The 22,606-nt window shown below is 41.1% G+C and overlaps 1 protein-coding gene across 3 annotated transcripts in view; it reads right to left on the bottom strand.

The window, feature by feature from the left end:
• Positions 1–22,606, bottom strand: part of IPCEF1 (interaction protein for cytohesin exchange factors 1) — a 62,667-nt gene that overhangs the window by 34,477 nt on the left and 5,584 nt on the right. For 2 of the 3 annotated variants that reach the window (XM_082305650.1, XM_082305648.1), the window contains exons 2-5: positions 17,245–17,541; positions 12,586–12,636; positions 6,483–6,519; positions 5,638–5,807 (exon numbers count right to left, since the gene is read on the bottom strand). In XM_082305650.1, coding sequence (XP_082161776.1) covers positions 5,638–5,807; positions 6,483–6,519; positions 12,586–12,609 — 231 coding nt within the window. In that variant the 5' untranslated portion in view covers positions 12,610–12,636; positions 17,245–17,541. The remainder of the gene's footprint in view (positions 1–5,637; positions 5,808–6,482; positions 6,520–12,585; positions 12,637–17,244; positions 17,542–22,606) is intronic. The other variant, XM_082305649.1, reaches the window with a different exon arrangement.

A 22,606-nucleotide genomic window follows, 5' to 3' on the forward strand; every position in this document is an offset into this window, starting at 1 on the left:
CCATGGCCTGAGCTAGGTAAACCATTAGGTGGGTGAGTGGGTGACTAGGATTTGCAGGGGTTTTTGGCCTTACATGTTACAGCTGCAATTACAGCTCAGCCAGTTTCACCTACTGGTGCAGTAGCCATTGGTCTAGACTGCATCCTATAAATCACTTAGGGTGCTGCACAGACACTCATGAGGACATTAAGTCTATGCAACACCATTAGATAAGTCGCTGCCTCTGCTGTAAATTCAGTTTTGTTTTATACAAATATTTGATCATTCAGATTTTGTACTGGGCTACTGAATTATCAGGATCCTGTAAGCCAGTGTAGGGACACTCTACCTGGACTCTTTCCACGCATGTGGAGATGGAACTTGGACTTGAACCACTGACATATCCAATGAGTATCTAAATTAGAGGAATATTCTCTAACTTGCTAATGGAAATAGGTCTGTAGGCTTTGATTTCAGTAACTACATTTACCAAGTTTTACAACAGAGAAATACCCAGACTTCTTATGCACCATTTGGCATGTTCCAGGTGGTAAAAGATTATGTTCAATGTGGTCAGGTTTTATATGAATTCTGTCCGTGATTTCACATTTGCTTGTTTATAAGAAAAGATTAATGTTTCATTTTACGTATGAATGAAAGGAAAGAGGATAATGGTGTGAATTTTAGGAATAACATATCTTTTTTTTTTTTTTTTTAAATACACCATTGGTACACGTCTCAGATGTGCCATCTCTGTAACAGAAAACAGGGGGGTGATGGATATGTAGTTCCATAATTATCAGAAAAAAAGGAAGGAAAAAAAGGAAAACAAAACATAACAGTAAAACCTTATGAGCGTTATTACAGTCAGCAAACAGAATTCCAAATAAACTCTAGGAACAGAACATAGGGAAGTCATCTTTTCAGTCATTCTTGGGATAAAAATGACATTTTACAACATTAAAAGTGTATAGAAGTCCTAAATATTTTCTCCAAAATGTTACCTTTAATGTGACTTTGAGCATGCTGTTATTTAACCCACACATTTCACTCGAACTTCCTTCAGATTTTATTGCAATGATGTAAAATAGCCCTAAAAAATCTCAGATTAAAAGAACCTTGACCTGTTTCCTATTTAATTAGGATGTTCAAAAGAATGGGCTGTTATGTCTTGTGGCTTTTATACAGGTTAGCCTAACATATAAATCTGCACTTTGTGCTATGCCCAATTGTAAGAAAATCATTTCAATAACAACAGTCTCTGCAAATGCTTGGGGCAAAAAAGAAAGTAACCACTTTTTCACAGAAAAAGGTTTTCACTCAAAAAAAATTCAAACATATTTATGAAACACAATGCATGAATCCAATGAAAGAGCCTAATGTCCTTTTTATCTTGCCTCAATACATTGTCTAAATTTTGTGGCTTTAGGAGATTTAGTAAATGTTTTTTTAATAGATCTTTTTCAATATTTAAAGTGAATGCAGTGATGCAGAAAGATTTTTAAAAATAATGCTGTGAAGTGAAAGTATCTAGTTATTGTGGAACAGCTCCAATCTGCAATTCAGGGTACTCCTGATGGTTTCATCACAGTATTTCAGTGCTGCTCCCAGAAGACCCAGGAGCAGTTCAGTCCTCAAGCCTTTTTAGTCTTTTTTCTCTCTATCAAGTACACTAGTGAGGCAACCTATAGAACTGTGAAAAATTTGTGTAACATATCGGACTAGAGGTCCTCGAAGCCCTCGGCACAATCAACTGACATCAATGACTTTTTATCGCTCACATAAGCAGCAACTATAACTCAAAGGTGAAAGGTTTCTGTTTTAAAAGACTGCAATTATACAGCTCCTGGCAAAAAGCTGTTGGAGTGAGGACCAATTTAAATGCAGTGAACGGGGGAAAAAAAAAACCCAAAGATAAATAGTGACAGTAGATCACAGCCTGCAACCCTTTGATTTTATATTTATATTTCTTTTCAGCTGAATCCCCATGACAACGATCATTAACACATCCTGCAAAACTGTATTTCAACTCTACTTGGAAAACCAGCCGAGCTATCCTAAAGGCCCACAAGCCAGAGGCGTTTAGTCCTCGGTCCCTTTCCAGCCAACACTATCCAACACAGTCTCAACAACTGCAAGAGCCAGGAGCCCGGGATTATATGTGACGATCTTCCCCCTCTACCCCTCTTCGTATGCAGGAGCACTGATTCTGTCCAGGGTTTCAGTATGAGAACTAAAACTGCTAAAGGGGCAGGCAGGATCACACACTGTCCTCTTTAAACCCTTGTCTTCAAGGCAGCTGTCTACAGAGAGCAGTACTTGAAAGATGGAACCAAACGCTAACAAAGAGCAGTTGTCCAAGGAGTCTGGTGTTCCTGAATGCACCCAGAGAGTCTGATGGCTCAGATTAATTTTCTGACATTTTCCATGTTTCCATTGCAAAACCAGCCTTTCTGTGTTTCTTCCTAGTCCAAAGAGCTTCCCCTCCCCAGGATGGGGGCACGTCCATGCTGCAAAAACAAGCTTACATGCCTCATGTGGTATCCGTGTTTTATAGAAAGAGCAAGCATACATGGGAAGAGGTTTTAGGGCAGTCTACCCAAGCCTGCTGAGACCACTGGGGCCCTAGCTTCACCACTCCCAGTACCTTAGCTAGCTGGTTGAAAGCTAATTTGGATTTGCCTGTGTGCTCATTTGCTTTGAGCAAAGGATAACCTTGACTCTCAGGGTGTCTGATCTGCTGTTGCTGACCCTTCTTGGCATTTTACTATTTTTTCTCTTTTGAGCTGTGGCTTTCACAAGTTATTTTATGTTAAATTGAAAGAGCTACTGTCTGAAAATATTACCACAAGTGTCCTATATCTCCTTCCCCTATCTGCCTCACGTGCAAGACCCAGAACCAGAGTGGCTTGAAGGCAAATTAGATCAGAGCGACAGAAACATCCAGAGCTTCAGAAGTGCCTGAAGACAGACTTCACTGAGAACACCATGTCAGCTGAGGTTACCTACCCAAATCCGGGCCAACGCACATTCCCATACAAATTCCACCCACTCCCTATTTCCTCCATCTCCATTAGAAAAAAAGGTTAGGTCCAGCACCCTGTTGCTATGCTACAGTTGCCAGTGTCTGGTCGACTGTGGTTTCCACACAGCCACGAACAAAACACTCATTTCCCACAAGTACAAAGCTGGTCAGGCAAAGCTACAGGCAGCCAGTGTGTCCCAGTTCCTCCGACCTCAGCCCCACTCCTCCACCACCACCTTTCGCTTCAGCCTCGAAGAGGGCCTGTCATAGGAAGCCTCAGGCACATGAGGAGCAGGACTCCTCCTCTTTCAACACAACTATGAACTTAAGATTGTCATCTTGGATGGCCCGTTGGGACTGAGGATTAACTCCACTGAAGGTGGTGGAAGTGCAGGCAGTATTAAAGCCAGGCCAGACACAGAAGTAAAAAGAAATATCAAGCAAGCCAGTGAATTTGTCACTGCTATTCCTGCTTCATCAATCTAGAGGTGAAAATATCTGTGAAAGCACAACAGGTCTAATTCATCTCAGATATGACTCTGACCATGGCTCTGCTCTCATCAATTTAAGTAAACAGATCTAAGCAAAGGACACCTCCTCTCCTTCCCACACCCCCTAATTACTTCCATTCTGCAAACATTGCATAAATCTACAATCATGCAGAGGTTGCACTTTAAGTTGTCCAAAGAAACATCAGGTTTTTAATGTAAAATAATGTGTGAAAGTCAGCAGAAGTTGAAAGCATAGAGGTGCTACCAGTTAGTGTGTTTACAAGAACAACTGTGATAGGTGAGAAGTCAGGGCTGACATAAGCCAATAGTATTTTGAAGCCATATGAGCTCTTTCGAGTATATGAAATAAATCAGAATGAGGCTGCCACCCATTCTTCAGCCTTGTTCATTTTGAGGCATCAGTGACAGCAGGAGAGCAGGCGTGAACCAAAAGGACAAGTTCACCCAAACTTCAGATGCTGTCTAGTAGCACCGGGATCAGCATGACCATGGCTTCCCTGGATCCTGAGAAGGGAATTTAGCGAGGCCACGACAAGTGGCCAAGAGGAAAGGGCCTCAAGCTGCGCCAAGGGAGGTTTAGTTTGGATATTAGGAAGAGCTTCTTCACTGAAAGAGTAGTCAGGCACTGGAACAGGCTGTCCAGGGAAGTGGCTGAGTCTCCATCCCTGGAGGTATTGAAAAGACTGGTAGATGTGGTGCTTAAGGACATGGTCTAGTGGTGGACTTGGCAGTGTTAGGTTAACGGTTGGACTCCATGATCTTAAGGGCCTTTTCCAACCTTAACGATTCTATGATTCTGTGATTCTAAGTAAAGGAATTGGACAACTTTGTTCCTCTCCCCCACCACCCTTCTCTTCCCAGAATGCAAAATTTGCCTAGTCTTGCCTCATTTTATTTCCTCCCAACTTTATGTCAGCCAGCCAACTCACTTTTCTTAACACTGCTTGGTCGGAAGCACAACTGCAAGCAGCGATCTAGAATAGTCAATGTTAATAAGGGTTTGCAGGGTATTAATGCCACTGATGAGTATATCTGCCAGGCCATGTCTTTTAAGCAGAAATACTGCAAGCATTGGAAAAGCAAAGTCTTTTTTCTTTTTTTTCTCTACTCTTCCTATTTCTTTTCTTTCTTTCTCTTTCTCTTACGCATGTATTTGACTTGGTCTTGAAAGGAAGCTAAATCAGACTATCATAACACCACAAAAAACAACAGCCCAAGACCAGCAGAGTTGTTTTCGCTTTTCCCCAAAAAAAGAATAGGTAATACCATCTTTAAATGCCATTTAAGAAAGGTCAAAGTTTTTATTCTGTTAAAAAGCTCCAACACTGAACCCATAACTGAAGGGAGAACGTGAAATACTCTTTACACAAGTAAAGTTTCGTTTAGGCTTTCGGGATTTTTTTTTATGGTTTAAACTATTTTATTGGTAACTTGAATGAAACAGCAAGATTTTTAATGGGGATTACTGCAACAGAAATAAACAAAAACCTTTGAGAACCTTTAATTACAATGCTCTGGATGAGATATCAGCAAGATATCAGCAAGATATCAGCAAGACCAGGAGTAAAAACATCACCAACTGACAGTGTTCATACCTGCAACCCTACCAGTGTACACTGGGAAAAAAAGAAAGAAAAAAAAAAAAAAGGAGGGGGCGGGGGGGGAGCCAAACAAAAAAGCAAACAAATAAACAGATTAATCTCAGTGTGGAAGGGGGTGGAGAGAGAAGCAGGAGAGAGTTTTCAGAAAATTAATCAGAAGTGAAGAAGCATTCCTGGTTTGAATCTTGATAGTGAGTGTCTGCAAACTGCCCAACCCAGAAAAACCTTTCCCAATTTCAAATGCTACCAATGCCTGCAAAGAGCAGCTCTTTAAAGGGCAGAACAGACAGCAAGTTAACATTTCACAAGTACTTACTGAACTAGAAAACACATAGTTTTCCGCATGTTTCACATTCACATAGATGCTTCCCAGATTACAAGAAATGTCAGGGCTGAAAAATAAACCCAGTCATTTGTACGTCTCCAGGGCACATTTAAATTGTGACCCCAGCTCCCCTTCACTCAGTCCCATCAGACGCTGCTTGCCCGGTACCCAGAGCTGGACGGACGCTGTACTCACCAGCTGACTGCTGTACCAATACAGTGATGACTCCTTCAGCACGCACCAGAACTTTTTCCATTTGTTGCCAATGAAAGCTCCTTTTTCCTTCTTTTTGTAGAGCCATCCTTGGCAATCGGCTTGCCCCAGCTCTTTACACGATATCCTCCGTCGGCTCATTATAAAGAACCCTGTGCCATTAAAAATACAGCGTTCTTCTTGTTTAAAAGTGCATTACCAGGAAAGACGATGCTGCCAATTGAAGATATCAACCTTACTTAGCAATCTCAGCGAGTCATCCAAGCATATCTTAAAATATACTTAGAAGTCATACAGTTTTATAATGGCTGTGACAGTAACATATATTCACTTGAAAGGCATTCTGATGTGCAGAAACAAAATAGTAAGCTATAGATGATGCAGACACTAATTAATGCTAAGATAACCATACACGAGTTTTTGTAAATTACAAATATATCCTTTGATTCTTTTAAGAGAAGCATGCCTGTATTTCCCTTCACACAGCTGCACTGAAAAGAATACATCTATTTAAGTCAGCTAGAGAAAACTATTATGCCAAGTACCTGAAAACCGCTAGTGTGTGTGTGTGTGTGTATGCGCATGCAGCTGATTCTACCTCACTGATTTCCAGCTTTGATACAATTAACATACCACAAGGATTCAGTCCAAAGGAACAGCACGTTGTCATTTTCCTCAGAATCAGTGCAAGAATCGGTGGAGTTAAAAAGCAGCCTTCCAGCAGCTGAGTAGCAGTATAAAATCCTCACCCTCCCAAGAATAAGACATACTAAGAAAATAACAAAAGAGGAACCCAGAAGAGAAAAGAAAAAACAATCTTTCATTACCTTGACTTTTCTTTTTTGTCTTCTGACGCAGGGGAACCTGTAAGAAATGCAGGAAGGAAAGAAAAGAGGAAATTTCAGATTGTGTTGCAACATTTGTGTAGAAAGGGGAGGGGGAAGATAGAAAAGGACGTGGTGGTGATGCTGGTGGTATATGCAGGATGGAAACGCATAACCCACTCACTGCTGAAGGGACGTTAGTAGCTGAAGCATAAAACCTGTTAATTAAAATTGATGTATATCTAGTTGAGCAAGAGCAAATGTAACTCTGTTATACATGTGTCTGTCTACTAGTGCTTCCTGTTTCACACCCACAGGCAGCTTCTACTTTGCTACGTTTGCCTGAATTGTATTCTGTATTCAGAAGTTAAAAAATAGAAGTTAGAACTCCAGTATTTTAACGCTTCATTACACTCCACAGGGAGGATTTACAAACATGGGGAGATTAAAAATACATGCCAGGTGTTTGATTGTCCTTTAGCTCATTCTAAGCAATTCTGAAAAAAGAAAAAAAAAAAATTATTTTCCACTCCCCTTTTTTATTTAGTGCAGAGAAAGTATTTCCCCCTATGTAAGAGTTTCACAATATTTCTTAAAAAAGAAAAAAAACAAAAATCACACAAACCTGGCAGATTATCCAAACCATAAAACATAAATATGCCAGAAGTTTGCCATGCCATATATGAGAGTTTCAGTCACAGTAAAAATAACACAGTTTAATTATATTTACTCATTTGCAGTCTATATATTTCATCCCACATAAACACATAGATAATGAAACTAAAACAGAAGACCATGGACTGAAAAAGAGGTCATTAGAAATGTAAAGTCTGTCTTTTGAAGTAAATTCTCCCCAGACAGGCTAGTTCGTCGTGCGATTGTGGACGAAGCACTTGACTTCTCTTTGCCTCAACCTTTCCATCTCTAGCATGGGAACAAAAGCATTCACTTTCTTCTATTTTTAGGAAGGTTTTGAAGCCTCTGGATGACAAATGCTGGATAAGGTGATGTATCATTTAATATGCTTGGCCACAACGTTGCTATGCAAAGCTGGTAGCTACCTGATCCGCTGCAGAGCTACGCTATGAACATCCCTAATGCAGCCCCTCTGCCTAGCCAGCCAGCTTTTCAGGGAAACAAAACCCCATTTCATATTACTCTTGAAGGATCTGATGGCTCTTCTCACAGGCAAATTAAAGGTGAATAAAGCTACACCATCTGGAAACAGTAATAGAAGAGACCACTGTCACCAGTATTTACAAGAGCTAGAACTTTCTCTAACCAGTGATCTTTGCAGCATGTATCAGAGTGCAGAACTGCATATCGCAGTTGTGTGCTTATCTGGTGCCTATTTGACATGACCTGAACAACACACTTGTGGGAGGCTTTACCAGGAATGAATAATCCCAGACTCCTGCTTAATCATCACTTATTCTTTTTTCCTTTTCTTTTTTTTTTTTTTTTAATTCTACCACTGCCTCTCTCTCTCTCAGACTATTCTCCATGACAACAGACAAAGAAAAGCAATGAGAAAACACATCGCCTCTATTGGAGGCTCCGCTATTTCCCCATCCTACATGGGCCGCCCTTCGTGTCTTCATTCCAAAGAAAGTAACGGCCTATTTAGCACATGTGGAAATAACATATGGCCTCAGTGAATCCTTGGTCACACAGTCATACTAATTACTTTCCTTTAGAGCTACCCAAAGTGATATTAAGAAAAACAAATATGAATCAGCTCTCCTTGCACAAAACCTATGTAGTGGGGCAATTTCACGTCTTTTTGCCATGATACTACAGTATGGTCATTTCATCTTTAACCAACATAAAGTTGTACACCACGAAGAGCAATGCAGAGACAGGATGTGGCTCTCTGTAAACAACCGAGGGAGAAGTAGATCTTTCCACTAACCTTATTGATGATCTAAAGCAAAATAACATTGTCTATGGCTCATCTTTCATGAAAGGGTTAATACCCATATTATGTAAATCATCTGCTAGGGCCCTCTTTGTATACAGACTAAGGAAAAAACTGATTACCTAGTAAGAGCTCGGGGTAGCAAAAAGAATTTGCAAATGTACATTTATTATTCAGCAGCAATGATGGTATCCTGCTACAAGTTGACAGGGGTGATGGATCCCCATCTCTTCATATTTTGTGGGAGGAGTTGGGAAATTAATTGGGGAAGGAAGGGCAGCTTCCCCAGCCAGTACTGCTTTTAGTTTTCCTGGATAAAATCAGTGATAAATCTGTAATAAAATCATTGCTGAGTGAGATTTCATGAATTAAGATACATTTCTGGTTTTCTTTCCCAGTGTTCCTGAAAGCTGAAGTAAATTTTCAACAAACTAATCCTAAGCCTGGAATTCAGCAACTTTTAAATGTTTTTAGTGCTGTTCAGAAGCCCAGCATCATCTTATAAAAAATATGTTTTGCTCTGCACAAGAGAAACCTCTAATTCCAGACTGCAGCAATGAAATCCGCTGTAACTCACAAAATCGCCTTTCCAAATTTTGTTGACTTATGAACAAACAAAAGCAACCTCTTTCTCCAAAGCACTAGTGTTTGGAGTCTGATAGATATCTTATGAAATAAACAAACAGTTTTCAGTAAAACTGTTTTTGTCTTAAACAAACAGAAAACCTATATTTAAATGAATCTACCACAAAATTCATAAAATGCCTCACCAGCAGGATTTGGATTCAGTTTTCCATAAGAATACAACACATTAGCAAGTCTCCAGTGGCAAACTTTTCCTCAAGAAGTAAATTAAAGTTTCCTCTTCTGAAAACTGACTTATGAGAGTCAACAATCTTTCATTTCACTGAACATGGGTGAACATTGATTAGGAGATACTTTTAAGTTTCACTCCTAATAGGAGACATTAAGAGCAGCACAGAAAAAAAGAGAAAACTGTGGAAGGCCGAGTTATTACCAGTAAAACCAATGCTACCGACCAGGGGCATAACAGCAGCTTCAGATGTGAATGTAGTGTAACTACCAGATGTAGTCACTGGAACAATCTGAAACTGGACCAAATGTCATGATTTTACTGTGCTTCTGACAGTGGTGGATGTTTCTCTATAAAGCTCAATTTCCTGATAGCAAATTATTTATTTCTTTATCACAGGTTCAACTGTAAAACAAACCCAAAAAATCAGATCTATTTCTAGCTCTTGTTGTTACCAGGGAAAATCAGAGAGCAATAATCCTCAGAAAGCTCTGAAATAAATGCAAAATATTACAGTTATTTGCAAGTTTAGGAGGGTCATCATTTTCATGCAAGGCTGGCAATACAGGGTAGGTTTTAATCTTTTTTGGGAGGTTTTGGGTTACTCATCAGTTTACTGAGACCTGAGGGCTAAACAGGATGGGATAGTGACCCTGCAGGACAATGCAGACTTTAAGCTTGCTATCCATTACTCCTCCATTTGGCAAATACACCCATGAGCCAGTTGCAAAGGGAGCTCTACAACCCAGTGTTGTTCACAGCCACTTCTCTGCCAGGCAGGCTCCACCGATGAGCAAAAACATATGAGAGAAGTGATAACTTCAGTGAGAGACTTCTGTCAGTTTAGAGATTCTGTTTTTCCACAGAATCACAGAATGGTTGAGCTTGGAAGAGACTTCTGGAGGTCATCTAGTCCAGCCCCCTACTCAAGCAAGGATACCTACAGGTGGTTGTCCAGGGCCATGTTCAGACAGCTTTTGAATATTTCCAAGGATGGAGACTCCACAGCCTCTCTGAGCAACCCATGCCAGTGCTCAGTCACCCTCACAATAAAAAAGTGTTTCCTGGTGTTCAGAGGGAACCTCCTGTGTTTCAGTTTGTGCCCATTGCTTCTGGTCCTGTCACTTGGCAGCACTGAAAAGAGCCTGGCTCCATCATCTTTGCACCCTCCCTTCAGGTATTTACATGCATTAATAAGATCCCCCTCAGCCTGTTCTCCAAGCTAAACAGTCCCAGCTCACTCAGTCTTTCCGCATATATTAGATGCTCCAGTCCCTTAATCATCCTTGTGGCCCTTCATTGGACTCCCTCCAGTATGTCCATGTCTCTCTTGTACTGAGGAGCCCAGAACTGGACACAGTGCTCCAGGTGTGGCCTCACCCGCATTGCATAAAGGGGAATGATCACCTCCCTTGACCTGCTGGTAATACTTTGTCTAATGCAGCCAAGGATATCAGTTGCCTTCTTTGTAGCGAGGGCACGTTGCTGGTTCATGTTCAACTTGAAGTCCACCAAGACTCCCAGGTCCTTTTCTGCAAAGCTGCTTTCCAGCTGGGCAGCCCCCAGCATATACTGGTTTCTCCTGGCAGTACCATTTGTGCTTACATGGAATAACAGTAGGAGGTAGAAGTCAAAGGGCTGCATAAGCTTTGGAAGTCCCTCCACAACATCCTGGATCCTGGCCCCTGCCAGGCAGCAAACCTCTCTAGATGACTGGTCGGGCCTATAGATGGGTGCCTCTGTCCCCCACAGCAGGGAGTCCCCCATTGCAATGACTCACCATTTCTTCCTGGTAGCCTTGCATGGTTTACGGTTAGGTGAACCAGGTCCTTTTTTAGTAGGAACATCTGGCTCCTCTTCAATTTTGAGGGCAGTCAACCTACTTTGCAGTTGCAAGTTCTTAGGTGGGACAGGAGCCTTCCTCTTGGTACTAGAAGTCATCAACTTCCATCCTTTCTCTTCTCCGGAGGTTTTGCTTACTTTGATAGTGGGGGTAGACACCTCCTGCTTCTCCATTGCAGGTGGGGACTGAGGTTCTTCAAGCTGTTGTGTCTCAGAGAAAAGACCCTATCTATCTCCCTTTCATTTTCTCTGATGCTGTGCAGCCTGCTCACTTCCTCCCATATCTCCTCCACTTGCCAGCACAGCTCCTCCAGGACGGTGCACCTCCTGCAGGGCAGAGGGCCATCTCTCCCGGCCTCAGAGAGAGGTCCCAGGCACTTCCTGCAGTCTGGGACTTGGAGGGCTGCATCTGCCATCTGCTCAGTCTGTGTGGAAGCCTCTGCCCTAGCAGGGACAGCTGCTCCCACATCTGTTGGGGAAACTGCCCTATTACCACCATGTCTAAGACTGTTACAGCAGCGCAATTTCAACTGAGGCCTCCTTACTTCGCTCCTTCTTCACAGCCTGCTGCACAAACTGCTGGGTCTGTTGGCTGTGCTCTGGGCCTGGCTCTTAGATAGGTCCCTCCAGAGCACCAGTTAAAGGGTGCTTGACCCTCCCTAATCAGACGGAGCTGCATCAAAGGCTCCAGGCACCCTGGGTCAGGGACAGCTGATCACAATCATTAGTAGCTGCTAGAGCTTCTTTGGGCCCACACACTTGTGGCTCCCCTTACCTTGTCCTTGCCTGACAGGAAGGATATGCAAATATATAGCATGGGGACTACATGTTTCCAGGCTCCCTTCCAAATGGGTAGCCCTGAGCAATCGTCTCTGGGAACCAAACTCGAGTGGGTAGCATCCCGCTGGGGAGCTGCCAGGACCCATTGAGGATCACCCCAGGGGATGCTTCTGACTAGAGACTGAGGTGCTTGCAGCCTGCAAAATGCAAAATCTCGAGGAGAAAAAAATGGGGTGAAATAGGTGTATGAGGCTGTTTCGGGGGGAATTAAAAAGTTGTTCTACGAGCAAAAGAAGGGGCATTGGGCTAATACTGAAGACCAGACTTCATGTCTCATGAAGTTCAACTCACAATGCACGAGTCTGAGAAGGCACCAAAGGCAGCTATGACGGATAGTTCATCTTCTGCAGAGCTATACTTTCCTTAAGCTTCTCAAGGGTTAGGCAGACATGTGGCTAAGAAAATCCTTTGCTAAGCTCATGTATACTAAGTTACTGCTTTCTTTTTCATTGAGGGTCAGGACTTGGAAGTGAAGGCACCCCTGGCATCAGGCCCATATGGTAGACTTCATTTCATCCTTAGAGCAGAACTGGTGCAGCCTGTGGCAGTCTCACCACTTGGCCTGGCCCATAAGCAAGATCTCATTTGGATATTAATGTTGTCCACAGTCTTCTATGATTACAAGGACACAACCCCAACATATGACCTCTTCAGCTGATCAGTAACTCTGACATAACTTCAATTATACTTACGAGAGCGTTGCCATCAGCTTCCATGAATGGTTTCAAAGCTTAGTGGGAAAGCTATAAAAAGAGAAAGTTTTGTTTACTTAAGTTCTGTATTATATTTTCATATAACATAAGTTTTGGCAGTAGAGTAAAAAAATGTGTTAATATGCTTTGACCTGTCAACTTTACCCTCCTCACTCCACCCACTCCCTCAAAAAAAGAAAAAGACTTTTTCCAAAGATAATGTTATGTCATGTGAACTGATTTTACTGATTTAGAAGTCAACCAGTGATAAGGAACACTAACTCAAAGCTATCCAAGCTTTTCTATGAAATAAACAGAATAAAGGTCATGGATGTGAGGGGGGGGATTGCTTTTTGTTTGGTTCGGTTGGGTTTTGGGGCTGGGTGGGTTGAGGGGTTTTTTTAGGAAATGCATAGAGAATAAATAAGTAAAACTGGGAGCAGTTTGGGGTTTTTTGTTGTTGTTCATTTTGGTTTTTACTTTGAAAGAAATCTATAAGATTTTTATTTCTGCTTCAGCTGAGTAATTCCCAGTGTTTTCTGGGAATTCTAATTAGGTAGTCTCTGCCAGCTCTCCTGAACAGGATGAGATCTCATACTGGACTACTCATTTCATAATGAATTGCACTTTTCCATTCTGGAGAGCAAAATCTGTGCAGTGCAACAGTAATCACCAGGGTTTACTTTCCAAAGACACACAAAGTTAGTAGTTATCCATTTAGGTGACAGCTCAAGTGATTTCATTTGGTATACACAACCAATAGTCAACTCACTACGTGATTTTCCTTCGGCTGGTAGAATGGACAGATGACGAAAGAATCGGTAGAGTGTGCAAGATGAAGGAAAACATACCAAATTTTTAGTCCCAGCAAAGTTCTTATACAACTCACCCCTCTGCATATGAAAGAATCATTGAGTGAAATGGGAGAGGATACAAGACTGTTGAAGTGAGCAAGGATTTCCAGAAATAGAGCCACACTTCAGAAGAATTTCTAGCAAGAACTTTTTCCTGTTACTAAAACCAGTAATTTAAGATATGTGCCGTTCCTCATACATATTTGTTTTAGTTTGAAAATAAAATCTTAAAACAGAAAATAAAAACCCACCTACTGGCTTCCAGCAATTTCAAACCAAAAATAGAAAAGCAAACAAATACATATTTTTCTGGCTCCCAACTGTTTCTGTTCAAAAATAGAAAGAAGCACTTTCTATAAGTGGCTCAAATTGAAGTAATATCATGATGAGGAGATATGTTATGGCAAATAATTGCAAGGATGTTTAGAAATCATAGTTAGTATAAACAAACAGAGGAAACACCTTTAGTTATACAAGCAAATTAACATCAAGTCTCAAATACCAAGCCAGAAAGCACGGGAATAACAGACCAAATTATAGTCATTATTGTGACATGTGGCCTTTTTCCTGTCATTTCTTCATTTCATGTGTGCTTTGGGCTTGGGGAGGGTGGGGTGTAATTATACGAACTGCACAGATTTGAATCAGCCACGGTACCGGGAGCAAGAGGAGAAGTGTTAGTTAGCTGGCAAGGAAACATTTCCGCCTGCGTGCTTTGTGCCAAAGGAGTTGAAATGGATTTCAGCAGAACCTTCTCAGTGACTTTAACTCAAACTTGTTTAGTTTTCAGAAACTGGGTAAGCAATCTTTGAGCCAGCATCCAATTTCCAAAAGCAGCATTGACTTCTGTCTCATTCTAGTTAAGAGTATAATTTATTATTCCCTGTGTAAAGACAGACATAAAATAAAAAAAAAAAAAAAAAATCACACGTTCACTGCAGAAATAACTCTCATACACATAACCTGAGTTTATTTCTCCTAAGTAAACCCAGCCTGAGTGAGATTAGTTACACTGTGAAATAGCACCAGGATTTTTATGTCCACTCAAGTGTACTCAACTGTTGCAAAACAAACATTTCAGAAGGGCATAACCTGTTTATCTCTGCACTACAGTAAAATAAGTGTTTCTTTTCAATTTTCTGCAGGTGCACTGTGGGAAAACTATTTATCCTTTCTAAAGAGACAAGTGAATTAGGAGAAGGAGCTGGATAAATACGGCCACTGAAGTAGAGCTAGTCGATACCCACCGTACTGGATGGTCCAGCATGAACCTGCAGGGGCTGTCTCTGGGAACCATAGCCCCCCACCTCCCAATATTCCCCTCCCACAGGCTGCACTTAGCATCCCCTGCTGAGCTGTGCCCCTTGTGTGTCCTCTGTGTGATGGTAGGTAGTCACACCATGGCAGCCCAGGAGTGTGCCCATGGCTGGTGGTTTTGCTGGTGGAAGAGTTTATCAGCCCACGAAAGCTACACCTGAGCTCGGGAGCTTGGCAAGCCAGCAAGAGGTTAGTAGGAGACAACACTTGAGTTCATACCACCAGGAAGGTGTCCCGATTCCTAACTGGAACAGCTGCAGCAGGAGAAGACCTGGCCCAGACCACCTTGTTTCATAGGATTCAGGGTGCTGTATTACAGACTGGAGACACCCATGTGTGTATCCTTGTCTTGACTCAGGTGGACACTGAATTTGAATTGGGGTCTCACCCCCAAAGGTGAGAGACCTAAGCACCAAGGTGAGGATGTGGGATTTCAGCCCTCTTCCTAAACCTCTCCATATGCAACGAGATAAGATCTAGGAATAGGAGGAGAGGGAAACCCTCCAGCCTACAGATTAAGGCACCCACATGGAAAACATGCACCAGGATTGCAGTCTGCTGTGATGGATGTTCAATTCACTAAAATTGCAAAGTGGAACAAACCAAAGAGATAAAATAAAACGAGGCACAGTGAAACCTCTCCTACTTCAAATGGCTTTATAAAGGAGAAAGTAAGCTTGAATCGCTCGCTTCCTGGAGGATAAAACATAATGTGTCTACTGGATAAAAGCAAAGGGGATGGATTTACATTATCCGTTTGTAAACCATACGTACATTTCTTTGGCTTTTCTTAGAGGTGCCTGAAACAACTCATTTAATTTCAGTCTGAATTGACTACAATATGTCAAAAGTGGTTTCAGCTAAAAGATTTCTAATTCAAGTTTTTGAGGGTTTTTTATTTTGAGTCAACAACTGAACTATAAATATTAGGTTGTATAGCTTTATTAGTCCCACTTCACTCCTGCTCTTTCAAGACGAGTAATAAACAAGTAGGTACATGAGTAATAGCTGATGCAACAAATGTGGAAACACAGCAAGTCACTTATCAGAAATATCTTGCAATCATTTCCATCTGACTACATCATCTCTTCCAAAATAAATCTAAATATCTCTGTTAAAAATCAAAGGCAATGTTAAGGGTGGAAAAAAGGGGGGGGGGGAAAAACACCGAGATTCCAATGATTCTAATTAAAAAGCAATCTTAATTCATTAGTAATATTCCTCTTGTGGAAGTCAAAATCCACAAGGCTTGACACTGTCTCTTACCAGTTACAAGCTACAATGTTGACTGCATGTTGATCTGCAATGATATTGGTATAAGCCTGCCAGACATGCCTTCCAGGCGTCCCTCAGATGACATCCAGAGTGGGCATATGCCTTCCTGCCTCTGAGCAAAATATTTGAGATATGTAACGTGACTCAAACTATTTGTGTTGCAGAAGCACCCAAAATGTGCGTAGCTCAGTTCCTGTTCAGATGGCATTGACATAGACTACTCAAAAATTCCACTTTCCCAAGCACTAAGTCAGGGCTATAAGACAACCTGGAAAATAAGCTTTTTGCCTTCCTTCTATTTACATTTCTCACACAGGTCACCAGCTTTAACCTCTCTGCTTGCTTTCTGTTTATTTGGCTGCCTGCAACAATGTGTGCTTCAATAGACAACGAATTGACAGGCGATATGAAGCTAGGGATAGCGCTACAAAAATTTCCCTAAAAAAATCAATGATTACTTAATCACATATCTCACTTACCAGGCATTAGGAATAGCATTGCCCCAAATCATAGCAGTGCTTGAAGCACTGTCCTGTGTCAAGGAGACACCCTTATATAATAGTCCTAAATTATCACATTACCTCTAACTGGGGCTCTTGCAACAATGCAGGGGAAAAATAATCGCAGTAATTGTAAGATCATAATTGTCCTTTGGGTTACTCGAGATCAATTTAATCTGACAGAACCTTACCATTAACTACTAATTAATCAGATCTAGTCAGTTACTTAAGTGGCTAATTAGCTATCTAAATTAACTATCTTACTCGCACAAGGAGTTTCTTGACCTGCAGATTACTGGCTCATCAGGAAAGTCAGATATTAAGCTGGGGCTGTGCCATGGGGCAATGACAAACAGACATTAAGGCACTTTTCACAAAAGCTCATGGACTGTCCCACCCCGATTGAGTTACGTCCCACCCACCTTGGTCCCCATGACTTCATGTTTCCAACTGCAGAGGAAACTACAGATTCACCATTAGCATCAGAAAAAAACAGTCCATTAAAGTATAATCATAAGTCATAATTGTCAGAGTATACCTTCAGCTTTCACCACAATGGACAAATATAAGCTTGTTATATAAAAATTACCCTTTGAAAAGTCAAAAGGGTTCTTGTCATAGGCCTAGCAGCAAGAAAATGCATTTGTCACATTGTAATACCATTGGTTATAACCTTACTTTCAAATGCATTTGAAATTATTCAATCCCCTCACCTGCAAGCAATTCAAAAAAGACAACTTCTGACTCCATTTGGGAGAGGGCCAGGAAAAACTGGAACAAAGTTCACTGATCCCGTCTCGGAGACAGAAAGGGTCTGGAGACATTGCCCTGCTTGGATCACAGCCAGGTCCTGTCAGTGCAGCCAGGAAGCCCAGGAGCAGCAGGTTCCAGATGTTGACAGCTCTGAGCAAGCAGTTGCAGGAGCCCACACTCACTGCCTTCAGGAGGAGAGGGGCTGGTAAGAAAAAAGATGTTCCACAGAAGAGAGATGCTCCAGCTGCCTCTGTGGCCTCACAGACAAAAACAAGAAATCAAAATGGCATGCTTAGTGAAGTGTGTCTGCCTCAAATATGAGGTTGCATGCAGACTCTTTATAGTGTTGTGCTGATTCCTAGCACTGTTATGTTTGAAGGACAAGGAAGAGTTTGCAGAAATATTAAGTGCAGTACTGCAATTACTACTGCCTCCTAGCTGGCTCTTTTGCTGTGGCAGGCAATACAAGCAGGCAAAGTTAAATTGGGTGCAGAAATGGATGAAGAGGTAGTGCAGTTAAGGGGTAAGGAAACACTCCAGGTCTAAAGAAGCACTTCCCTGGTGTTCTGCTCTCTTCCAAAGATGCACAGTTCTTTGCTAGCCTAGAAGATGAAACACAGAGGGGAGGCAGGAAAAAAAAGCCCAAAGCCTATAGTCCCTCCTAAAACAACAATCTAAGGGGTTTCTCTTGAAGCAAGTCCCTTGCAAAAAGGTACAGATGAGGGGAGAGGGACCATCGTTCCCTCCTCTATTTTTTCAGATCGGCCATTCAGCAAACAGTTCTGAGGGAACACAGCAAGGTCCAGCACCTAAAGGGAGCATGAAGGGGATGTTTCCCCCCAGCACAAAGGTGCAGAACCGCTGCACTAATCGTAAACGTGGATCATTGCAGTGACAGGAACCTGAGACATCCTCACTGGAAGGCAGTTCTGACAAACATTTGCTATCAAGGCATTGCAGAAGGTTCTATGCATCCAATGGAAGGTAAAAATTGAAAAAATTAATCATGGCAATAAGCTGCTTCAAAACGTTTTGTGAATTTGGAGGACAAGGTTCAGAGGAAAAAAGAAAGAGAAAAGGTATTGTCATCAATAAGACTAATAAAAAAAATTTCTGCCAGATAGAGCTGACAAGGGGATGCTGCCTGGCACACCCTGGCTTCCAGCTCTGCCCCACACCATTTCAAGAACAAACTGACTTCAGGGTCCTTGCCCAGCACAGCACAGTGTCATTTTCTTTTGGGAGAATTTTTACTATTTCCCCTCCAGTGGCTATCAGGATGAAAACCCACCTTGGAGGCACGAGTGCTACAGGTGGGGAATGGCCCTCCCGCAGCCCTGCAGCGCTGACAGGCTGTCCGGAGGGGCTCAGCCCCCACCCATACATTGCTGGATGTATCTCATGGGTAGCGATAATTTGATTTAAGGCAGTGAAGCCAATGCTAGAGCAGAAGCCAATCCTTCCTATGTTTACCGCTGCTCTCCAGAGCACTGTGGATCGAGTTTTCTCCTATGTCCAAAAAAACAGAGTTACCTGAGCAATATTTCCCAAGCTGCCACCTTGACGAGAGATGGAACAAGGAAATTCAGTCCCATTACAACTGCCACAACTGCAACGTAATACATCAGGATAACAGGAGCACACTTTTGGCTCCTGCATTTGAGAACAAAAGGCCAAAAAAAATTGCTACTGTTTGCACTCTCTGAAGCTTAGATGTGAATCCTCTTCTCCTTTCTTCTACCCAGGCAATGTTCGTTATATCGACAGCTCTATACAAAAGGTCAGCATTCACACTTCCAGACAAATGTCAAGAGAAGAGCTTTTAAAAAGCAAAGTAAAATCGTTATGTTAGTGATTATGAGGATGAAGTAAAGAAGAAATAGCTGGGGGACTTGCTGCTTCTTCCATCAAAGACTTGTTCTCCATGTTCACAAAATTCACAAGAAACAGAAGTCTTGAAAGTCCTGTTTGATTCTTCGTTAAAAGATCAGGAGCATTGAAGAGTTTATCTTCCTTCCACCCTTCACAGTACACAAAGTACATGCACTGTGCTCAAACGTCACCTGTGCAATAGACCAATCTCATTGGGTGAGCAAACTGCCCTGGCAGGTTGCACCAGAGGAGGGTGAAACTGCGCTACAGTGAAGCCTGGTCGGCCATAGAGATTTACATGTGGTCTTCTCTTCCCCGTGGGTGAAAGGCATTTCCTCAGGAACAAGAGAATGGAGAAAACGAGACTGCTCACATCAGAGCTTTTCCAGAGAAATTTAACCAGCACCCATTCCTCAAATCAACATCCAGGTCCATGTGCCAATATGTAATATGGAGTTTCTCCAAGGTCCAGGAGAGGCAGGACAGCAAACTGGGCAGGCGACTGGGAGCCTAGTGCTGTTCTCTGTACATCTGAGTTAGACCAGATATGGACTGCTGAGAGGCAAAAAATTACCTTGAGGATAAAAGCTCAAAGATATGATGAGAAAAAGCTCTTAGAAACACTTTGCCCTGGGAATCCAGTTTAATCATCAACATCTTTGCTGATTCTAGACTGTTTCAACAGTAGGTTTGGTTTTCTTTTAATCACATTAACTCTCATTATCTGTTCAAATTACTACCAGCTGTCTTTAATTTATGTTTGCAATGAGCAAGAAAAGAAAGCCTGCTACACCACATAAAAAGAGCATAATAAGAAATATCTGCTAGAAGATAGCCTCCCACCAGCATGAAAAGGGGGTCTTGTCCAAGGTGGGTAGCATCACAAGCTGGCTGGCCCTGGGAGCTGAAATAAAACTTAGAAAAAAACTATTACTGGTTGCAAAAGATTGCTGCAATACTTCTCTACAGCCATCAGTGCCTCTAGGCATTCAGAATTTACTGTGATTCTTGCTTCTTAAACACTGTAGCCTTTGCCAGAACATCTGCACACAGAAATAAATCATTAAAGATGACTATTTGCTACTCCTGCAAATGCAGCTCTGACTACATCAGACACTTGCTTCTTAAATGGTACAGAAACACTTTTCCTTACTCCTTTTCTCTAGGGTTGCCCTCATTGTAGTAAAATCTGAAAAGCAAACAATGAGCGTTTTCCTAAAGGAGAAAGCAATATGGTGAAATTCTTTGCAGAAAACTAATAACTGAACTTGTCCTTTCACAGGAATAATTTCCAGGGTTTCTCAGATCTGGATTTTTTTGATGTCATGAGCCAAAACCAATGAAAAAAAATGTTGCCAAACTTTTTCCCTTAAATTCCACCATATTATGGCTCTCCCAACATTTTATACAAAGTTAAGTCTCTGTCTGTCTCTCTCCTTTTTCTTCTAAGGAGAGATTCTCTCTCTTCTCTGTTTTTCTTCTAAACCAGTCCCCAGCTGTTTATGTTGTTTTATATTTTGATGAGTGTATTCCAATATAGAGTACCTCCATTTTTTAACTTAATTCTTATACAAATATCTTTTAAGTATTACATAAGAAAAGCAAATAGACAAAATAACTTTTAAACTTTCCAGTGATAAAAAATATTAATAAAGACAAAATAAAATTAAGATTATCAACTATTTAATGGCAGTGTATAGCTCACAGTAATTGCAGCCTCAATAGTTACTTTTACTTTTAAGATCCTCTTTAAATAAATTATTTTTAATTGTTACTTCAGTTTTCCCTCTCATGCCATGTGCCATTTTGGCAACAAAAAAAATTTGGTAACAAACCCCCCATGGTAGTACAAATAATTAACAAGCAGTAAATGCTTGGAGAAAAACAACCCCACTCTTGGTATTTCCCACTGCAGCAGACCTATAGTTTATACCAGTTGAAGAGTCTGAGGCTAACATAAGGATTTGAAACACACATAATTTAAATTGCCTCAGTTTAAACCAACTCACTCGATGACACAACTTTCAACACACACTGTTTCTGACACAGGGAAGGAATGGTGTATTTGTCTTCCTAGCTGATCTCTCAGGCTTTACTCAAGTAAGCGCCACAATGCATTCTGTTTGTGTTGGCAGCTAGATAGCTTCTCATGCCTTCTGACTAGATATTATAGTTTAGTACATCTGTTCTGCAAGCATTGTTGAGCACAACAAGGTTGTAATACTCCTGTCTTGTTAAAGTCATGGAAAAGATTGGAAAGATGGAAAGATCATCGAAAAAGTTGGATACAGCTCCTCTAGGCACATCACTGGCAGAACACAACTGAATTACTGCCTCATGATGGGCGATGGTGCTTTACAGACATGCGGGCATGACCAGAAACACCTCAGTGAGCACACAGAGCTCTGAGGGGAGCATCTGAATGCAAAAGTCCTACTCAATACCAGTAAACATTTTGTCTTTCTGAGCAAGAGCTGTTACTGTCCATTCCACCCTCATTTTTTTCAGTGACGAAGAAATATCTTGAAAAAAAGTCTAAATGTGAACAAGATAAGCATCACACTTCAATGACTTTAACATGCCAATATGATAATTTTAAATCCCATCAACTAATGCGAGTTTTATTCACTAAGTTAACACCATAATCATGACCACAGAAGATTTCTCATCTTCAAGCTATCATTAGTTCCGCTTTATACTTCTCTTCCACAGAGAATCTCAGAGAAAATAGTTTTCATTTAAAAAAAAAATTTTTTGCTCTCTGCCAAACCCCAGAGATTTTAAAACACTAGGTATAACAAGCTTTGTTAAAAAATAACCAGCTTTGAAGGAAAAGTCTTGCTTTCTTATAATGAAAAAAATGAAGGGAATTGTTTTTATTTAAAAAGACAAATTAGATAAACAGTCTAACAACTAAATGACTAATTAGACAAAAATAACTTTTTACAGTTGTATTGTCTCACAATATTATTTCCTTTTTTTCATTAATCTTTCCTTTTGCTGAAACTTATAGCCCAACGTAGGATGACAAAAACATTAATTGGAATCAAGCCACAATATCATGTCTAAAGTTCATTATGTCCTGATTTTGAAATATTTATTTTTCAAATTCTATTACAGTCCTTAAATTTCAATTTTATAACTTACACACAATTGAGCAATAATATAAAATGTACCCAAATTCCTAAGAAGGTTGGCACAAGAAACCCACTTCACATGAAGTGGACAGACTTTTGACCATCAATCTGTGATTTGTTGAGATCAATGAGGAAGAAAAAATCCAAGCTACTCCAAAAAAGAAAATCAAACTACTCCAGAGGACTCACTTTCAAAATATTTGTGTTGGTTTTGGTTTCGTTTTTTTTTTTTAAAATGTCTGCCACTCCAGAGTTTAAGCCCCAATTCTTAGCAGAAGAAAGTGAGCTGACCACAAATATTAGGATAAAAGAA

This window comes from Platalea leucorodia (genome assembly GCF_965183815.1).
Source record: "Platalea leucorodia genome assembly, chromosome: 3".
Lineage (NCBI taxonomy): Eukaryota > Metazoa > Chordata > Aves > Pelecaniformes > Threskiornithidae > Platalea > Platalea leucorodia.